This window comes from Rana temporaria, chromosome 1 (assembly GCF_905171775.1).
Source record: "Rana temporaria chromosome 1, aRanTem1.1, whole genome shotgun sequence".
NCBI classification, from domain to species: domain Eukaryota; kingdom Metazoa; phylum Chordata; class Amphibia; order Anura; family Ranidae; genus Rana; species Rana temporaria.
In genome coordinates this window covers 492,666,522-492,687,440 of record NC_053489.1, presented here as the reverse complement: position 1 = coordinate 492,687,440, position 20,919 = coordinate 492,666,522, and the positions used below count along the sequence as shown (strand labels likewise).

Here is a 20,919-nt window from a genome sequence, read left to right as displayed (position 1 = left end):
CCATGGGGTACATACCTGGCCATCCACATGTTGCCCCCTTCCCTGGTGGTCCTGGTGGCTTCCCTGGTTGTCCAGTGTAGGTACTGCAGGAGGGCTAAGCTGATAAACAATCATTGTATACCCCCCCTGTCTGTCAGACGCGAGTGAGGAAGAACTGATCAACGGCTCTTCCTGTTTACATCGTGATCAGCCGTGATTGGACATGGCTGATCACGTGGTAAAAAGCCTCCGCCGGAGGCTCTTTACCGAGATCGGAGATGCAGGGTTTCAGAATGTCCCCCGCACCACCGATCGCCGCGCGCCCCCACAGGCACGTGCCTGCATGTTAGAATAGACGTCCAGTCAGGATAACAGAACCACTTCCCGGACGTCAATTGTCTATTGACCGGGTGGGAAGTGGTTAACGGTAACCATCCTCACCCGTGATCCGTTTGCTTGTAATTCATGTGTGTGTGCAAAAGGTCAATGAGTTTCTGGACTCCTGACAGACTCTTGCATCTTTCATCCAGGGCTGCACAGACATTTCTGGATTGCAAGTCATGGGAAAAGCAAAAGAATTGTCAAAATGATCTGCAAGAAAAAGGTAGTTGAACTGTATAAAACAGGAAAGGGATATAAAAAGTAGGGTTGTCCCGATACCACTTTTTTAGGACTGAGTACAAGTACCGATACTTTTTTTCATGTAGTCGCCGATACCGAATACCGATACTTTTTTTAAATGTCATGTGACAGTTTTCAAACCACAATACAGACTAAGGATATTTTCTTTAGAATTATGAAGAACTCTAACTCAAGACATTATAAAAGAATAAAAATGAGTAAAAATGAATAAAAATGTTTTATTTGCTTGTCACGCAGTAGTAAAAAACTCAAAGAATTTTCATAGAACATGTTGATAAATACAAAAAAAGTATTCTATTTAGGTATCGGGAGCATTTGCGCGAGTACGAGTACTCCCGCAAATACTCGGTATCTGTCCCGATACCGATACTAGTATCGGTATCTGGACAACCCTAATAAAAAGGATATCCAAGGAATTGAGAATGCCAATCAGCAGTGTCCAAACTCTAAATCAAGAAGTGGAAAATTATGGGTTCTTTTGAAACCAAACCACGGTCAGGTAGACCAACTAAAATTTTCCTGGCAGTTGTGGCTGAAATTGTTCAGGATGCAAAATTAAAAAACCCACAAATAACTTCAGGTGAAATACAGGACTCTGAAAACATGTGGTGTGGCTGTTTCAAGATGCACAATAATGGATGCACACGAAGAAAAAGATGGGCTGCATGGTCGAGTCGCCAGAAGAAAGCCATTGCTAAGCAAATGCCACAAAGTATCCCACTTACAATACGCTAAACAGCACAGAGACAAGCCTCAAACCTTCTGGCACAAAGTTATTTGGAGTGACGAGACCAAAATTTAGCTTTTTGGCCACAACCATAAATGCTACATTTGGAGAGGAGTCAACAAGGCCTATGATAAAAAGGTACGGAGGTGGACCCCTGATGTATTGGGGGGGGGATGTGTGAGCTACAAAAAGCACAGGAAATTTGGTCAAAGTTGTTGGCAAGATGAATGCAGTATGTTATCAAACAATTCTGGAGGAACATTTGCATTTATCAGTCAGGAAGCTGATCATGGGACCAACATGACAATGATCCAAAACACAAGGCCAAGTCGACCGGTTATACTGTAAACCAATTAAAATAACTCCACAGGACATTTCAGGCTCCACATTATGAATATACCATAAAACAGTGGTGTAGTATGAAGTAGACTTGTGGAGTATAACAGAGTAGATGGGGGTATCTTCTCTCCTTTAAAGTGGTTGTAAACCCTTGTTTACAACTTAATGTTACAGGTATTAAGGCTTACCTGTAGCTCACAAGGATATCTCCTAAACCTGCACGGTTTAGGAGATATCCCTGTATTTGCATGTGCCGACGTCATGCGGCACATGCACACTGAAGCAACTGCATTATCGAGCGCATGCGCGGGAGTGACGTCATCGCGGCTCCGGCCAATCACAGCGCTGGAGCCGCAAGACCCAGAAGTCACTCTGGGACATGTCGGCGACCAGCGGGGGAAGTGTGGACTGCTGCGGGGGCTTCGATTGGAGGCAAGTAAAACATAATCAGCTACTATGCATACTAGCTGATTATGCCTTTGTCTGGCAGGATTTGTATTTTTTTCATTTTCGAATGGAGGGTTTACTTCCTCCAAGTGGTTTATTACACTTTAGGGGCCCATTTATAAACACCAAAAGGTTGAAGGCATATATTAAAGAGCCATGTCAAAATATTACTTTATTGGCAAATAAATTGCAGAGAACCACAAAAGCACACCCTTTGGTCAGAAACAACGTTTTAAGCTGGTCTAATAAAGAGAACAAACAAAGATGTATTTTCTATCTTACCCTTGCTGGAAAAAGGAAAAGCTGACACAAATGGGCATGTGATGGATGCTCAGTGGAACAGGTTCCCGTTCTTCTAGGGAATACTAATCAATATAAAAAAGGAAGAAAAAAAAAAATATCATGATTTTAAATTACACATAGAAAATGGATTGAATAAAACTCAACCACGATTAATCTCATCCAAAAAGTTATGGTTTCGTATTTCTAAAACAAACCTGCACATGAAGGGCAAAGCAAAAAGGATCAAATTAATGTCGCGTACACGCGATCGGAACCGTGGATTTTTTCCGACGGAACGTTGGATTAAACTTGTGTTGCATACACACGGTCACACAAATGTCTGAAATTCCAAATGTCAAGATCGCGGTGACGTACAACACTACAATGAGCCGAGAAAAATTAAGTTCAATGATTCCGAGCATGCATAGGATTTTTTTGCCTCGGAATTGCATACAGACGACCGGAATTTCCGACAAGAACTTTTGTTGTTGGAAAATTTGAGTACCAGCTCTCAAATTTATGTTGTCAGAATTTCCTACAGCAAATGTCCGATTGGAGCCTACACACAGTCGGAATTTCAGACAAAAAGCTCACATCGAACATTTGTTGTCAGAATTTCCAATCGCGTGTACGCACATACTCGTCTTCCTTCTACACACCCAGCAAGGGCACGGAGGGAAGTCCCTTTGTAAGCTCCATGTAATTCTAGTCATTGGATCACACAGGGCTAGAAAAAGGTCTCGCCACCCCTGTTAACAGCACTGCTGCCTTACTTAAGCACATAAGAAAAGGGGAAATCGGTTGCACGTTTCCTCATACACACGGTACCGGTTACTTTATTTCTCCCGGTGGGGGAGTGAAGAAAATATGAATATTTGATGCAGAGGAGGGAGGCAATAAAACTCGCCGCTTTGCCCAGTTTACATCAGCAGAGCAAAAGTAAACACATAAATCTTTTAGAAATATTCTTACATAGTTATAATTTAATAACAAAAGTATTTGCATAAGACCAGCCATGACAGGTTCTCTGAGATTAAGTGATTGTAAACATTTGATTTAAAGTGGATATTAAAAAAGGTCTGGTTTCTGTGGTGTAACAAAATGAGACAAAGAAATAATTTCAGAACTTTTTCCACCTTGAGCCCTGGTTCACACTGGGGTCTTATTTTCGAGGCAAGTTTTACTTTTGGGGAAACGCAGTACCTGCTCTGTGCAATGATTTTGCACATAGCCCCAAATCTCCTCTTCTGGGGTTCTCTGTCAACACTTCTGGCTCCTCCTGCCAGAAGCTTCTTGCTATGGGGGCACTCTTGCAGGCTCGATCCTGAGCTGCACTGTGCATCTATTGACACACACAGTGTGGCTCGGGCCCACCCCCCCGCTCTCACATCATAGGCTGCGATTGACAGCAAGAGAAGTCAATGGCTCAATCTGCTGCCATTTAGGTCCTATGAAAAACGAGAGAAAGCAGAGCCGCTGCTCTCGGGCACAGAACTGGATTGAGATTGGACTCCGGATGAAGGAGCGCAGGGACACCCGTGGACAGCAGCACTGTCAATATGGGGGGGGGGGGGTGTGTTAAATGTACTAGCAGATTTACATACAACAAATTGAAGTCAAACCGCAGCTCACACTTTATAATCAGTTACAGCAGGTTTGCTTTTAGGATAAAAGTTTTACTTAAATAAATAAAAGCTGATCGTTGTAAGCAAGGAAGAAAGGAACTCTAAAAAAAGAAAACAAATTCAGACATCACGTCTAAGAATTGCTAAGCTGCAATATAATAAAATGTTTTCTTTTGAGTTTGATACCACTGTAATATAAAAAAATAGGTGAATAATTGAAAAGCAACAGCAGGAAAAAAAAAAACACTCATACTGGCTGGGCAAATCCCAAAACTCAAGTGCCGATATCTCATACAGAGATCTTATAAGAAAGCACTAAACAACATGCAGTAATCTGTGTCTGACTCAACCTGCGGATATGCCTTCACTACAGAATTATTTTTACATGTACGATATGATATAACACACACACAAACACACACTGTAAAATTGTAAAGTACAAAAGTGAAACCCACCACAGTGACCTCTTCTCCCTGGACAGATACGTCTGGCCTTCGGAAGTGGCAAAGTGCTGCAATAGCTGCTATGCTTGCTGCGTCAATTATGTTACCTTCATGATTTAATAGGTGTAAATCAACACGAACCTGCCACACCTGCAGTAGAGAGGAGTGTGCAAAACATGAAACATTACAAACAAGAAACTTTTAAAACAAAAACAGGTTTTCTGCTTTCCAAAAGTATTTTTTTTTTTATAAGCCACTCTTTTAGTTCACTTCTCCAATACCAGCTATCTCATCAATCTGACAGCATGCGATATAGATTCCTGTATCCTAAGGCCTCATGCACACAGAGCTTACAAAAGGGCACTTAGCGTTTCAGCGTTTTTTTTATTTAATATGTCTGCAAAAGCATGTCTATATTAGCCTATGTGGCCATGCAAGCATTTTTAAACAGTGTTTACAGGCAGAAGAGAAAAAAAAAAAAAAAACCCACACACACACACACAGCGCCTTCTGAGAAGAGCTATTGAGCAGAGAAAATCAAGCATGTAAATGTATTCCAATGGCCAAGATAAATTTATATTCTGGCCAGTAGAATGAATTAACGCTCAAGCGCCATACGCACATAAACATGAATACATTACTCAAGCTATTAAATACTTGGGTATACTGCTCCCAATTTGTCCGACTGACTTGTACTCCCTAAATTATACACCCCTATTACAAAAAAATTGGTCTGATTTGTTAAAATGGTCTTCGGGACTCTTCTCGTGGTTCGGCAGGGCTGCGATCGTAAAAATGAATATTCTTCCAAGAATCCTATATGTCTACAAACTGTTCCTATTGCGGTCCCCCAAGCCTTCTTTTCTTCATTCAAGAAAATGTGCACGGTTTTCATCTGGAATAAACTCCGCCCGAGGTTGAGTTATGATAGACTTACTACCCCAAAACCATCAGGTGGAATAGGTCTGCCTGACATGTACAAATACTATCAAGCTTGCTGCCTAACTAGAATTATTGATTGGAATATTCACTATGAATACAAAGATTGGGTTAAATTAGAACACTTGTTCTCGCCGATACCTCTCTCTCAAATTCAATGGATTAAACCTACTGATGTTCCCTTAACATGTAAACGACACCCCTTGATCCGTCCGACTATCCTTACATTTCGTCGAGCGTGCAATAAACACAAAATTTCCTCTCCAGACGGTCCAATGACCCCAATTAAACTTAATCCTGGTTTTACACCGGGAATGCATGAGGATTTTTTGTCTAACGGTTGGCCTCATTCAAATGTAAGAGCTGGACAGTTCTTCTTAGGTGATGAATTTATATCCCAATCTGGTTTGGCCAATAAATTGAACGTGGAATCATTTCCTTTTTGGACCTACGTACAACTAAGGAATTTTTTCCTGAAACCAAATCCCAGACCGAACTGGTCGAGAGAAAAAAGTGATTTTGAGAGATGGTGTGACAATGATGGGCCTCTTAGACATCTAATCTCTTCTACATATTCTCTATTGTTCTCCAATCAGACACCTAAAATTAATTGGGCTAATCAACTGTGGGAGAGAGATCTTTTGCTTGATTTGTCAGACTCAGAATGGAGGAATGTATACAAATTTATTCACAAAGGATCTATTCATGTTCAAACGCAAGAAAATGCATATAAGATTCTTTCCAGGTGGTATATGACCCCCCTTAAATTACACCGGATTAATAGCTCTGTATCTAAAACTTGTTGGAGATGCAATAGCGAGACGGGTTCCTTTCTTCACATTTGGTGGTCCTGCAAAAACATCCAACCTTATTGGGAAGAAGTCCATAAATATATCTCCCAAATAACCTCTTTCAATCTGAATTTCACACCTGCTCAATTTTTACTACACTATTCTCCCTCGCTACCTGGAGGCTACTACCGATCCATAGCAATGCATCTGATCAATGCTGCCAGGATGTGTATTCCAACTAAGTGGAAATCCACTCATTCCCCATCAATAGTTGACTGGTTTAGATGCACCATGAGGAACATGGAAATGGAGAAGTTGATCCATCAAGCGAAAGATTCTCAAAAAAAGGTTCACAGATATTTGGTCCGATTGGCTAAAATTCATTTCAACTGATACATACAAAATTATCACTTCCGGGAATTGATATCCTCTTTATTTGATTCTCTTGATACATTTATAATATGGCAGATCCCTTCTCTTCATCCCTTTCCTATTTATTTTCCCCTATTTATATTCAAAATATTGTTATCTATTTGATCAGTTCGTTATCCTGGATTGACTAACAGTCTGGATTCATAAACAGGTCATGAATCTAGGCTGTTCTTCATTGATTTCTCTACTGTTTATTCGAATGTATTTGATTCAATGATTTAACATAATTACCTTATACAAGCTGTAATTAACATTTACACTTTAATGTTAGAATACCTGTCTGATACTATATACTTCTACTCAGTCACACGGCTGCGTTCGTGTTTCTATATCCTTTTCAATGTATTATTTATATTGTAATTGTTTGAATATTCAATACAAAACCATTACAACAAAAAACATGAATACATTAGACATTTTTCAGTTCTAGCAGAAAGAATGCTACCTATTTTCATAAGCCTGTCATCTTCTTCATGCATTTGGACAATTTACTTGGGCAGGAGTTGCAAATGTATCTTTTGTATCAGTCACAATTAACCACTTGCCGACCGCCCATTTCCTGCATTTAGTCAGCACAGGCAGCCTGGATTACGTACATATTAGTCATCTAGCCTGATCCGAGTTAGGGGCATGCAGCTCCCACAACTGCCGTGTACCCTGGAAGCAGCATATTGCAGATCCCGGGACCTGGCTGCTAAAGGCAAAGCTGTGGGCCAATCACTGCATCACTCAATATAAAACACAGCTGCTATGAATGAATTTCATTCATAACAGCTGTGTTTCCTATTGAGTGATGCAGCGATTGGCTCAGGTGCCATGTGATACCTGTGGGCCAAATCACAGCAACCTGTACCATGTGATTAGCTAGCTGTAGCCAAACACTAGTAATCACAGCGGTTTGGAATGTAACCCATTTATGACAGCTAAAAACATTGCTGTTACAATGATCATCAAAAAAACAAATCCCTGATGAAATAAAAATTTATTTTTTGTTAAACATACTGCCACCAGTCAGTATCCCTGATCACCGCCACATCAGTCATATGATAACCCTGTACTGCACTGGTGACACTATGGGGAAAAAATAAATAAATAAATAAATAAATAATATATATATATATAAAATGTATTTCTTTTATTTTTTATATTAACCACTTGCCGACCAGCCGGCGGCGGCGGCAGATCGGCTGTGCGAAATCACGTAGCTATACGTCATTTCGCATTCCAGCCATTGGGGGCGCCCCTGGCGTCGACGCGCGGGCCCGGCGGGTGCGATCACCACCGGGCACCTGTGATCGCTCGTTACAGAGATCTGTCATTTCCCCTAGTCATTCCCTCCTCCCCCCTTCAGTTAGAACACACCTAGGGAACATAATTAACCCCTTCCTTTAAAGACAATTATACTCATCTGCAACGGGTTTCATCTCTAGTGAAAAATCAGAATGACAAAAAAAATGTGGGGCTTGTTTCCAGAAACATTAGGGGTATATGGGAAACATTATCTGATGTCCATAAAAATTTGAATAAAAAACATCAGAGCTAGTATTTAAGCCTCAGAACCAAGGCACAATTTTCTAACCTTGGTGTGCCCCCATACACATTACCACTACTACAGAACAAATTTATACCACCAACAAGCCACTCACCTTCTCTCCTGCCTGAACACAAAGTGACTCAGTGTCAATACACTTGGAATTCCTGAGACACCGTTCCAGCAGTCTGTTAAGTCTCACCACAAGTTCTGATGGTCTAAAATAGAAAAGGTTAGTTTAAGCTCACCATACATTGCCAAAGGCTCTTTTCAAGTAAACATGCTTAAATGGGAGCTATAGCTTGACGGGCATTGGGAAAGAAGAATGGGTCAATGTTTTCACCCAAGGGTCACCCAACTTCAACTGTTTTTTCGAAATTGAATCTTATAGGATTGAAAATTGAAGTTTCAAAAACGTCATTTTTTTCATCACATAAAGTGATGGTGTGTACGCGGCATAAAGCTTGCCTGAAAGTTCAGAACAAAGGGGGCAGATGGCTAAAATTACACTATTCAGATCTCAGTGAGGATAGCTCTGAGAGCTGATTGGAGGAAAGAGACCCCCCCTGATAGTATTTTAGGATTGCAGTGAATATTTCTACTATAAAACCTATAGCTATTCAACAATTTTATCAAAACAAAAACATTGGAAAAGAAGAGTTTCTCCTTGATGCAGAGTTTATACATCTGACCAGAAAGGGCTGTATAAACACTCAGTTCACCTTATATTCCGTTTCAGAGAATCATTCTCTATCTGGTAAACGGCAACTTTAGACCTGAAAATTTGGCAACATGACAAGCTCTGCCCTGTTCCAGTCTAAGCAAAAAACTTTGCCTAAAACAATGTATGAAGGAGTTTTCAAATCACAAATAACAGATCTGTATTACGTTATATAGTTTGGATCAAGCTGGTCTAAAGAAACAATTTCCTTTACCAAGAGATGCTGTTGCTGTCAGTGCTATATAGAACTGTATGTAGCCTCACCTATATACAGTATACAGCGTTGTGTTTTGGCAGTGGTACAGGAGCTTCCTGTCCCTAAAACAAAATTAAAACAGGGCTGAGCACTGCTCAAGGGAAGTTTTGTATTTTTATAAATGAATACAACACTTCCCCGATTGACTGAAGATCATGACAGCATTAACCCACCTTAGCCAATCAGAAGAAGCTTTGTATTCAGTCAAAAATACAAGACTGCCTGTAAATGGCTGAGTAGAATGGGACAAGAATACTGTTTATAGTCAATGCCACATACAGGTTGTACAGTGCTGACAGCAGTCACATCCTTTAGTAAAAGGAAATAGTTTGTTTGGGCAAGCAAACAAACCATTTAATGTAACACAAAACCTGGAATTAGGCTTTAAAATATGTCCTTTTACCGTAGTTTAAAGTGGTTGCAACGCTAGAAGTTACCTTAACCACTATACTACCAGCCGCCGTCAATTGACGGCAGCAAGGTAGCTCAGTTATTCTGACAGGATGTCATATGACGTCCTCGTCTTTTAAAGCCGCTAGGGGGCGCACCCGGCACGTTACTAGGAACACGATGCGCGTGCCCGGCAGCCGCGATGGCCGCCGGGCACCCGCGATTGCCCAGTAACTGAGCATGACCGTGGATCTCTGTGTGTAAACACAGAGATCCATGTCCTGTCAGGGAGAGGAGACCGATGCTGTGTCCCTTGTACATAGGGACACAGATCGGTCACCTCCCCCAGTCACCCCCCCTCCCCCTACAGTAAGAATCACTCACTAGGCTCCACACTTAACCCCTTCCCCGCCCCCTAGTGGTTAACCGCTTCCCTGCCAGTCACATTTATACAGTATTTAATGCATATTTATAGCACTGTTCACCGTATAAATGTAAATGGTCCCAAAAGTGTCCACTAAAATGTCGCAGTCCCAAAAAAATAAATAAATAAATAAATAAATAAATTGCCGCCATTCCTAGTAAAAAAAAATCATAATTATGTCCCCTATTTTGTAGGCGCTATAACTTTTGCGCAAACCAGTCACTATACGGTTATTGCGTTTTTTTTTTTTTACCAAAAATATGTAGAAGAATACGTATCGGCCTAAACTAAGATTTTTTTTTTTTTAATGGGATATTTATTATAGCAAAAAGTAAAAAATATTGTGTGTTTTTTTTCAAAATTGGACGCTCTTTTTTTGTTTATAGCCCAAAAAATAAAAACCGCACAGGCAATCAAATACCACCAAAAGAAAGCTCTATTTGTGAGAAAAAAAAAAAAGGGAGGACATAAATTTTGTTTGGGAGCTACGTCGCACGACCACGCAATTGTCAGTTAAAGCGACGCAGTGCCGGAAGATGAAATTTCGCCTTGGCAGGAAGGGGGTATATGTGCATAGTAAGCAAGTGGTTAAAGCGGAGCTCCGCCATAATTTTTTTTTATTAGAAGCCAGCAGCTACAAATATTGCAGCTGCTGACTTTTAATAAATGGACACTCACCAGTCCTGGAGTCCAGCGACGTTGGCAGCCGAAGGCGAGCAATCGCTCGTCTCTCGGCTGCCCCCATCAGCGGTGAGGGAACAAGCAAGGAACGAGCAGCGCTGTGCGTCTTTCACTGGTCCCGCTGTGTTCTGGGAGCTGTGTGTTTCCCAGAACACAGTGGAGCTCCGCTTTAACCCTGATGGGTTTTACGGCCTCTTTTTTCCCCCCTGCAAGTAAAAGCATAATGGGCTAGCATGCATCGCATTTTAGCCCATCATGTGGCACTTGCCTGCAAACGAAACCCGCGTTGTTACCGCTGGTGGCTGCATCTACCTTTGCCACTCTTCCTCCTGGCGGCCAGAGTCGCGTGACTTCGCGCGGGCACTGTCAGTTACGGCAATTGATAGTGAAGGGACAGCACGGACATCATCAGCGCACTACAAGGTACATATCTCCTAAACGGTGCATGTTTAGAAGATATTTACAGTACCTATAGGTAAGCCTTATCGTCGGCTTACCTATAGGTGAAGGGGACAATGAAAGGAAATATGAGCGATTGGAAGAACCTTTTAACATATATCCGCATGCTCTGCAACAAGGTATAAACCTGTGTTCTGCTCTCCCCCAGTCTGATCTAGATCTAACGCTGTGCATGAGAGCATTGGCTCTCTCTCTCGCCATTGGCTCCAGCTGTCAACCACAGCCAGTGAGGAGAGAGTGGGGCCGGGTTGTGATCTGTGTGTCACAGATCACAGCGCAGCTCGGGAGCAAGCCTGCATGAGTGCCTACACAGCAAGCAGCTCACTATGGTGGGCTCTCATCAAAGGGGAAGGAGCCAGGACCTCTGGTGGGGGACCTAAGGTGTCTGTGCAAAACCATTGCACGGGGCAGGCAAGTATGACAGGTTTGTTATTTCAAAAAAATTAGTCACTTTAATAAAGATCAAGAATGTGTATGATTTTTCAATTTTTTTTTTTTATAAACTTCAAGATTGTTCAGATTAATAGGAGTAGGCTAGAAATAATGAAATCAAATATACAGTGTGATTTTACATATTGACCAGATACACCAACTGTAATGAAGCAGATAAACTAAACTTGTTCTCAATATACTGGATGAATTCAGTTTTACCTTCCTGGTTCAAATGCTGGAGATGCCATAGCTGTAAGTTCAAGGTTGAAAAAAAGAATTCCTTCTGTGGGGCGGTTCATCTTGGGAGCCACAAGCTCACAGGATACCTGTCCAAGAACTCTGTATGGAAATATGCAAAATGTCATTTGTGGTCTTTCATAATACAGTATTTTAAAGTCACACCACTGAAAGATGCAATTAAAGAATAACTGAACCCAGTCTAACAGTTCATGGAAGTGCTGACTGCAATCATTTTGTTTTTTCAAGTTCAAAAAAATGTCAGCCCTGGGGGTGGGGCAAAACATGTTGGAGGTATGGCCTGGATGAAACAAGCTGAGGTACCTGCTAACTACATGGGCTGGGCTATCTCTTCCCATTTCTTACAGCATGCTGTGGGTCTGGACAAACCTTTCCCCAGTCTGCACCCTCACTAGTGAGCAGCATCCAACTCATCGGACCTTGCCAGCCTGAATTGGGGGCCCCTAAGCATTTATCATGGGTAACAGCCGAAATACTGTTTTTTAACTTACAATTATATTCATAGATCTTTTTTCCAAGTGTATAGCACAATCCCCCACGAACATGGGGTCCTGGACTAATTCCCACCTGGGCCAGTGCATGTATTTTGTTTTCACCAGGAGCTTCAATTTCCACACACAATCCATAACAGTAGGTGAGCTTGCTTCAAATTAAATTGGAGCATAAAATGTGTGTGCAATGACACATTACAAGCTCAGAGACTGATGTATGTTTTATATACTCTGCAAATGGCTCAATAACATTTCCGTGCTATATAAATGCAGGGAATAAAACCAACAAGACTGCAGCTGTCACTTAAGGATTAAAAAAAAAAAAAAAATGTGCATGGACTTCTCTCTCTCTCTCTCTTCTATTCCCTCATCCTGTTTTTTTTTTTTTTTTTATTTGGGTGGTACCCGGTCCCACTTCCTTATTTCTTGCCTAGGTGAGGTTGAAATTGTCTCATCCCAGTACACCCATCCCTAGTCTCCTGCCATAATGCCACATGTACCAGGAGGCTGCAAAGCTAGTTACACAGCAGACCAAGTCTTGCGCATTTGCAGCAGAGTCAGTCGCCTGTGTGTCATCACGAAGTGACAGCCGACTCCTGAACCAAAGATGGTGGTACGATGGAATGGGAACCGCGGGAAGCATCAGCTGTGGAAGCATCAGTTTCCTTGAAGTGGTTGTAAAGTTATGTTTTTACCTTTGCATTCAGGTAAAAAAAAAAAAAAAATTAAAAAAATAAACACACCTCTCCATGTCAGATCAACCCAGGCACCCCAAAATAATTACCTAAGCCTGATTTCAATCCAGCGCCGTGTGCCTGTCTGCAGGAGGCTTGGCAGCAGCAGGAGCCATTAAACAGAAGTTATATCTGATGACTCAATTTTCCCTTACTCAGATGAAGTTACAAAAAAAATAAGGAAGAGTAGAAAATAAAAATCAGCAGTCTTTTACCCCCACTGAAATGGACCAATATCTGCACATAGACTGATCATGACTAGAGCACAAAAAAAGAAAAACCTTTCTTGAGGGACAAGTTCACCCATATTCAGGCTGTAACATGTTACAGATGATACACCGGCTCCCGCACCCCCTCGATCCTGTCACAATCTCTCTCTCAAAAAAAAAAAAAAAAAAGAAAGAAAGGGAGCCGAACATGTGCATCTAGGAATTATATAAAGCATACTGTTTCCCAAAAATATATAAAAGTAATAATGCTAAAATATTCTGCACAATATGCAATAAAGGAATGACAAACCTGGTTTTCCCAAGTTCGACGATACAGCAGCCATACTCTGTTCCAAATGTTATTTTAATATTTCTGTAATCATAGGTTTGCCTGCCGTCAAGACGCTGGTCATAAGAACAAAGCAAAGTGTTAGAAAGAAAATGTAATGCATTCTTTAACTTAGGTTATAAAATACCTAAATAGTGTTATATTGACTTGTTAATTCAAAGCTGCTCACACATTACAATCTGACTTACAGCAATTGTACATTTTCCCTCTGGCTTTACAAACAACCATTTCGCACAATGGCATGTCTAAAAAATAATCTGCTCATCATACTATACATACACACAAACAAACAAACAATCAGAAAGATCCAAACATCACATAGTTATTGGTAAATTGGAAAAACAAAACACACACACAATCTTGTTGAATTTTTTTCTAGACTGCAAAGGTAAAGCATAATGGGCTCCTATGCACTGCATAGGAGCCCATTATGTGAAACTTGCCTGAAACTGAAGCCTGCGATGTCACCGCTGTCCCCACTAGCGGCCATCTTTACCCCTCTTCCTTCCGGGGCCGCAAACTCGGCCCGAAATTGTGGGAGCCGCCAGTCATGGCATGACCCCTTTAGATACGGCACAATCTGCCCTTTCTACAGTGTGCATGCGTTGTAAACATCGGCACGCGGCTTTATTGTAAATATCTCCTAAACCGTGAAGGATTAGGAGATATTTCCAGCACCTACAGGTAAGCCTTAATATAGGCCTACCTGTAGGTGAAAGTGGTTGCACTTTAAAGCAGAAGGTCACCTTCTCAGTCAACTATTTTAGCATTAGTAAATAGGAAAGTATATTATATTGACTTGTTTTAAACTTTTTTTCTTTTTAACATATCTTCAGTTGCTTCCTGATTTGCCTAGGCAAATTACGTCATACATCCCAGGAGTATTCAGAAGGGAAAGAGGGTTTTTCTCTAGTGATGCACTGAAAATTGTGCCAAAAAACAAAAGTGCTGCTGAAAATGCTAGCGATTTTTACCGTCCTCATGGTGTGTTTTTCATAGGTCATGCGACTCAAAAAATGCAACACGGGTGCATTTTTGATGCATTCTTGCTGCGTTTTCAATGGTGAGGTGCATTATTGATGCTTTATTTCTAACTGACCAAATCTGCATAAAAAATGCAGCAAGCAGGATTTTTAACACCGCTTCGAAAAGGTGCCAATACACACACACACACACACACACATATATTATATATATATATATATATATATATATGTATATATATATATATATATATATGCGCCTCATGCACACAGAAACTACGTTGCACTAATGTGAGAGTAAACATCAATGCACAGAGGCCTCGATATTTACAGAAGTACATGGCATAGAACTATTCACTTCTGTGGTTGGCTGTATGCCCCACCCACGACTCCCTGGGCTTGAAAAACAAAAAATGAATTTTACATTAGGCATATTTTATGCATTAGGCCCATGGACATCAATACAGACATATGGATGTACAGCATCAATTACACACTCAACACAAGGCCATAGCCCAATGACATGAACATTTCAGGGAGACAGTGACCTGCGACGTGCATATTAGCAAAAAGTGGGTGTGGCCAAACACGATCAGGGAAGGGAAGGGGCTTAGGGGGCATAGTTAAACAAAACCTGGGCTTTATTGTACCTAAAAAAAATGGTTAATTGCTGTGCCACAAGCTGGAGTCTCCAGTGGCAACCAACCCATAGGTAGAGAGGAAAGGATCACTATGGTATATGGAAGAAAGGAAAGCCTCCAGAGTCTCAGGCAATGACATTGTGCACACTGCTTCAAAATTCCCACCCACACTATCCCTTCACAGTCATATGATTGGCTGCATGCCAGGGTTTTGTGGGTGGACACAGAGGGACATGGGGAGGTGGAGCAGATCTAGCCTCCCCTCCCATTATGTAGAGCGGTGGGGGAGGCTGTGCACTGAGCAAGTCTCAGCTGCAGCGCACACCGATAGGTGGAGTCTAGTTCCGGAACTAGGCTCTGCTGCGGGATTCAGCCCGGATCCGCAGGACACAGGAATTTACTTGAAAACCAGACAGTTGGGAGGCATGCTTTACTAGTATAATAAAGTGTTTGTACTCACTATAACTTTCCCACAAACCAATCAATGTACATAAGTTAGTCAGGTTGAAAAAAAAGTCCATCCAGTTCAATCATAAAAAAATAAAATAAAAAAAATATCGTACAATCCCATATACCCAATTCTATACCCACAGTTGATCCAGAGGAAGGCAAAAACCCCAGCAGAGCATGATCCAATTTGCTACAGCAGGGGAAAAATTTCCTTCCTGATCCCCCGAGAGGCAATCAGATTTACCCTGGATCAACTTTACCTATAAATCTTAGTACTCAGTTATATTCTGTACATTTAGGAAAGAATCCACATCTTTCTTAAAGCAATCTACTGAGCTGGCCAGAACCACCTCTGGAGGGAGTCTGTTCCACATTTTCACAGCTCTTACTGTGAAGAAACCTTTCCGTATTTGGAGACTAAATCTTTTTTTCCTCTAGACGTAAAGAGTGCCCCCTTGTCTTCTGTGTTGACCATAAAGCGAAAAACACCACCAAGTTAATTATATCAGGGTACGACAAACCCCGGGAGTGACTAGAATTACCGACCTGACACAGCACAGCTGCGGTATCCCGTGTCTCTGTGCACCCACCCGCCGCGTGATCGCGTCGGGCCAGCCGGTAATTGAGGCCTATGCTTCCTTCTGTGATCTGGCGCCATCTTGTGGTGGCCGTTGGTACCACTAGAAGAAAAACAGCAATGCTAATGGGGCTTCCTGCCTATTTTACTGCCCGCCCAACTCCTTCCCAAAGTGAAGAAGAGAAGGAAGTGTTTGCAGCCATCATCTGGTTCCTTTTGCCTAATGGTGAGTGTGGGGTGGCTGGTTTAAATAGCTTCATACTAATAATTCATACATAATAGCTTTTACTTCAGTTTAAGTAATAATTTTCTAGAAAAAAAAAAAAATGTTTTACTTAGAACCCCTAAACATTATATATTTTCTAACACCCTGTAGAATAAAATGGTGGTCATTGTAATACATTCTGTCACACAATATTCGCGTAGCGGTCTTACAAGCACACTTTTTTGGAAAAAATACACTTTTTTAATTAAAAAAATAAGACAACAGTAACGTTAGCCCAATTTATAACGTTAGCCCAATATATTTTTTATATTGTGAAAGATAATGTTACGCCGAGTAAATTGATACCCAACTTGTCACGCTTCAAAATTATGTCCGCTCGTGGAATAGTGACAAACTTTTACCCTTTAAAATCTCCATAGGTGACGTTTAAAAAAATTCTAAAGGTTGCATGTTTTAAATTACAGAGGAGGTCTAGGGCTAGAATTATTGCTCTCACTCTACCAATTGCAGCGATACCTAACATATGTGGTTAGAACACCGTTTTCGTAAGCAGGCACTACTCATGTATGCGTTCGCGTCTGCACGCGAGCTCGGAGGGACGGGGCACATTCCTGGCTCACAACTTTTTTAGCTGGCTCCTAGATTCCAAGCCCTGCATTATATGGACCCCTTATACAGTTAGATCCATAAATATTGGGACATCGACACAATTCTACTCTTTTTGGCTCTATACACCACCACAATGGATTTGAAATGAAACGAACAAGATGTGCTTTAACTGCAGACTTTCAGCTTTTAATTTGAGGGAATTTATATCCAAATCAGGTGAACGGTGTAGGAATTACAACAGTTTGTATATGTGCCTCCCACTTTTTAAGGGACCAAAAGTAATGGGACAGATTAACTACCTTAGGCCCGCGCTATAGCCGAATGACGGCTACAGCGCGGACCTGAAAATCCAACTGGACGTCAATTGACGTCCGCCCCTTTTGGCGTTCCGAGCGCGCAGTGGGGAAACTCTGTGTTGGCCGTGTCCCTTGGACACAGCCAATCACAGATCGCGGCGAACGGCCAATCAGAGTGGCCGTTTGCTATGCGATCTGTGCGGCCAATGAGAGATGATCTCAAATGTAAACATATGAGATCATCTCTCATTGCCGGCTCACACAGAGACAGCGTCCTGTCAGGGAGAGGAGACCGATCTGTGTCCCTTGTACATAGAGACACAGATCGGTCACCTCCCCCAGTCACCCCCCTCCCCCCACAGTTAGAACACTATACAGGGAACATATTCAACCCCTTCCTCACCCCCTAGTGTTAACCCCTTCAATGCCAGTCACATTTATACAGTAATTAGTGCATATTTAAAGCACTGATCGCAGCATAAATGTGAATGGCGCCAAAAATGTGTCCGATGTGTCCGCCATAATGTCGCCGTCCCAATAAAAAAAAAAAAGGGAGGAGATCGCAGCCATTACTAGTAAAAAAAAAAAAAAAAAAAAAAAAAATTCTGTCCCCTATTTTGTAGGCGCGATAACTTTTGCGCAAATCAGTCGCTTATTGCGATTTTTTTTTTTTACCAAAAATATGTAGAATACGTATCGGCCTAAGCTGAGAATTTTTTATTTTTTTTTAAATTGGGCCATTTATTATAGCACCAAGTAAAAAATATAGTTTTTTTTCAAAATTGACGCTCTTTTTTGTTTATAGCGCAAAAAATAAAAACCGCACAGGCGATCAAATACCACCGAAAGAAAGCTCTACTTGTGGGGAAAAAAGGACGTCAATTTTGTTTGGGAGCCACGTCGTACGACCGCGCAATTGTCAGTTAAAGCGACGCAGTGCCGGAAGCTGAAATTTCACCTGGGCAGGAGGGGGGTATATGTGCCCAGTAAGCAAGTGGTTAACAATCATAAATCAAATTTTTTTTTTTTTTCGTTTAAATAACAAAAAGCCCAGTGCTGATGAAATATCACCAAAAAAAAAAGCTCTATGTGAAAAAAGTGATATACATTTCATTTGGGTACATGACAGTGCAGAATAGTTAAAAAAAAATGGCCTGGTCACAAAGGGGGGTAAAACCTTCCGCAGATGAGGTGGTTTAGGGTTAGATATGTATAAGCATCCTCAGGTGGTGCCTATTTCTGAATGCAGTGTAGACTGCTCGTACCTTACTCTCACTGATTGCCTGGAGCAGGAAAGCCCTCTCGCAGTTGGATAGCGGTGTGTCCCTCATACTGACGCCTCACACAATTACACAAGTCTTGATTCGCTGAGTTCATTCACTGTATACATCAATACAGTGCACATGCGGGAACCATACTTCACAAGTTATGGGCGCATTCCCTTACGTCATCACAGAGCGCCGACTGAACACGCGCTCCTCCCACATCTACACCCTAGCTGTCACACGGGAATATTAGTGCGCATGCGCTGCCATTAACGACATGACAGACGGGCATGTTTTCCGTGGAAGGTTTCTTGGAAGACATTTTCTTGAAGCTCAACAAAAATAAAATTATTTGCAGCTAGAGCTCATTCGACGTAGCTGCAGACTTTCTTCGATTTTCTGGTGTACTGGAAATTATTCATTCCTTTGTTCTAAATATAGTCCAGCTTCAAAGAGAAAATATACGATGTTCACAGTTTGAAGTGCAGTAACCAGGGCAAATGATTGCCAAGAATCCTTGTGTAACTCCCTGCTTCCTGAGGAGACAGAGGGACACCTCTCAATATAATGTACTGATAGTGGACCTCCAGTCATTTTTTTCATCTCTCTATTAAATCTTCTGCAGTTCCTCTTTAAAGGGGAACTTCACCCTAATGAGACATTCTGCTTTATGTCCTTCTCTGCCTCCTCTTCTTGTTTTGGAACTTTTTTTCTTTTGGTGGGTGGTTGAGCGGGTACTTAGATTTGATAGCTTTCAGTCAGAAGCCACATATGGCCTGCCAGGACTTGTCGTGTGGCCCTTGCACCCAGTTTTACAGCCGCACCCGCTCCCTGCAATCACTTGTAAACACAAACGCCTCCTGGCTCTCGGGGCCCCCTGAACTCTGCACTCTGTAGACAGTGCAGCCCTGAACTCTGCACTCTGTAGACAGTGCAGCCCTGAACTCTGCACTCTGTAGACAGTGCAACCCTAAGCAAAAAAGGGGGGAGTCAGCAAGTTTGACCCTAAAATGGACGGAGAAGCAGGATGTGTATTTCCTTTTTCCATCCAGAAAGACACCCCAGTCGAGATTCAAGGAAGGCATGGTCTGGTGCAAAAACCTCATTATATACATGACTACAACCATTTAATTAAAAGTGTGGAATAGATTAAAAAGACCAAATAATGACTCCCTACCTGGCAACCAAAAGATCGATTTACTGCTATAAAAAGTGTCCAGCTACCTATTCCAATTGGCCATTTGCATCTCCTGTACCATCTACAGCGGAGGGTCAGCAACCTGTAGATGGCAATCTACCAGTAGATTATGGACAAGTGACTGGTAGATCGTGGTCTGGGCTTGCTGACCTGCCATTCCAGAGCATCAAACAGAGTGCAATGCAGAGGGAGTACTTGTAAAAATGGAGCTGTAGAGTAGGGAGCAAGATCCGCATAAGCCGATGCCTCCTCCGTAGTACCGGCTCCTGTTCCATGTGCAGTGATACCAACTGCACACCACCTCTTATCCCTGCTAGCAGTCTCCAGGTCTCCAGAGTGGTGCCAGCTAGAGGTTGACCGATATGGGTTTTTCTCTGGCCGATGCCGATATTTAGAAATCGGGACGGCCGATGGCTGATATATGATGCCGATTTTTGTGGCCAATATTTTAGGCCGATTTTTTTTTTTTTGGCAGGTGGCACTGGCTCGTTGCACTGGATGGCACTAATTGGCACTGGAAGATGGCATTAGCAGATGACACTGATTGGCAGGTGGCACTTATTGGCACTGGCAGGTTGCACTGAAAGATGGTACTAGCAGATGGCACTGATTGGCAGGTGGCACTAATTGGCACTGGCAGGTGGCACTAATTGACACTGGCAGGTGGCACTAGTTAGCACTGGCAGGTGGCACTGATTGGCAGATGGCGCTGGCAGATGGCACTGGCAGGTGGCACTAACAGGTGGAACTGGCAAGTGGCACTGGTTGGCACTGACTGGCAGGTGGCACTAATTGGCACTGGCAGGTTGCACTGGATGGCATTGGCAGGTGGCACTGGATGGCTTTAGTTGGCACTGGATGGCAGGTGGCACTAATTGGCACTGGCAGGTGGCACTGGTGCAAAAAGAAATGGTGTCACCCCCCTCAGTACAGACCCCCTCTCCCTCCAGTATAGACACCCCCCTCGGTGCAGACCCCCCCTTCCTCAGTACAGACCACCCCCTCCTCAGTACAGACACCCCCCTCTCTCAGTACAGACACCTGCCCCCCGTAGTACAGACACCCCCCTCTCTCAGTACAGACACCAGAGAGC

General features: G+C 42.3%; 1 protein-coding gene across 1 annotated transcript in view; it reads right to left on the bottom strand.

Annotated features, from left to right (window-relative positions):
- EXOSC9 (exosome component 9) overlaps nucleotides 1-18,837 on the bottom strand; it is a 38,299-nt gene extending 19,462 nt beyond the window's left edge. Inside the window, exons 1-6 of the mRNA XM_040330333.1 lie at nucleotides 18,629-18,837; nucleotides 13,543-13,637; nucleotides 11,760-11,879; nucleotides 8,293-8,395; nucleotides 4,497-4,634; nucleotides 2,417-2,499 (exon numbers count right to left, since the gene is read on the bottom strand). Of these exons, the coding sequence (XP_040186267.1) occupies nucleotides 2,417-2,499; nucleotides 4,497-4,634; nucleotides 8,293-8,395; nucleotides 11,760-11,879; nucleotides 13,543-13,637; nucleotides 18,629-18,694 (605 nt within the window). The 5' untranslated portion in view covers nucleotides 18,695-18,837. The remainder of the gene's footprint in view (nucleotides 1-2,416; nucleotides 2,500-4,496; nucleotides 4,635-8,292; nucleotides 8,396-11,759; nucleotides 11,880-13,542; nucleotides 13,638-18,628) is intronic.
- Between the last annotated feature and the right edge of the window lie 2,082 nt (nucleotides 18,838-20,919).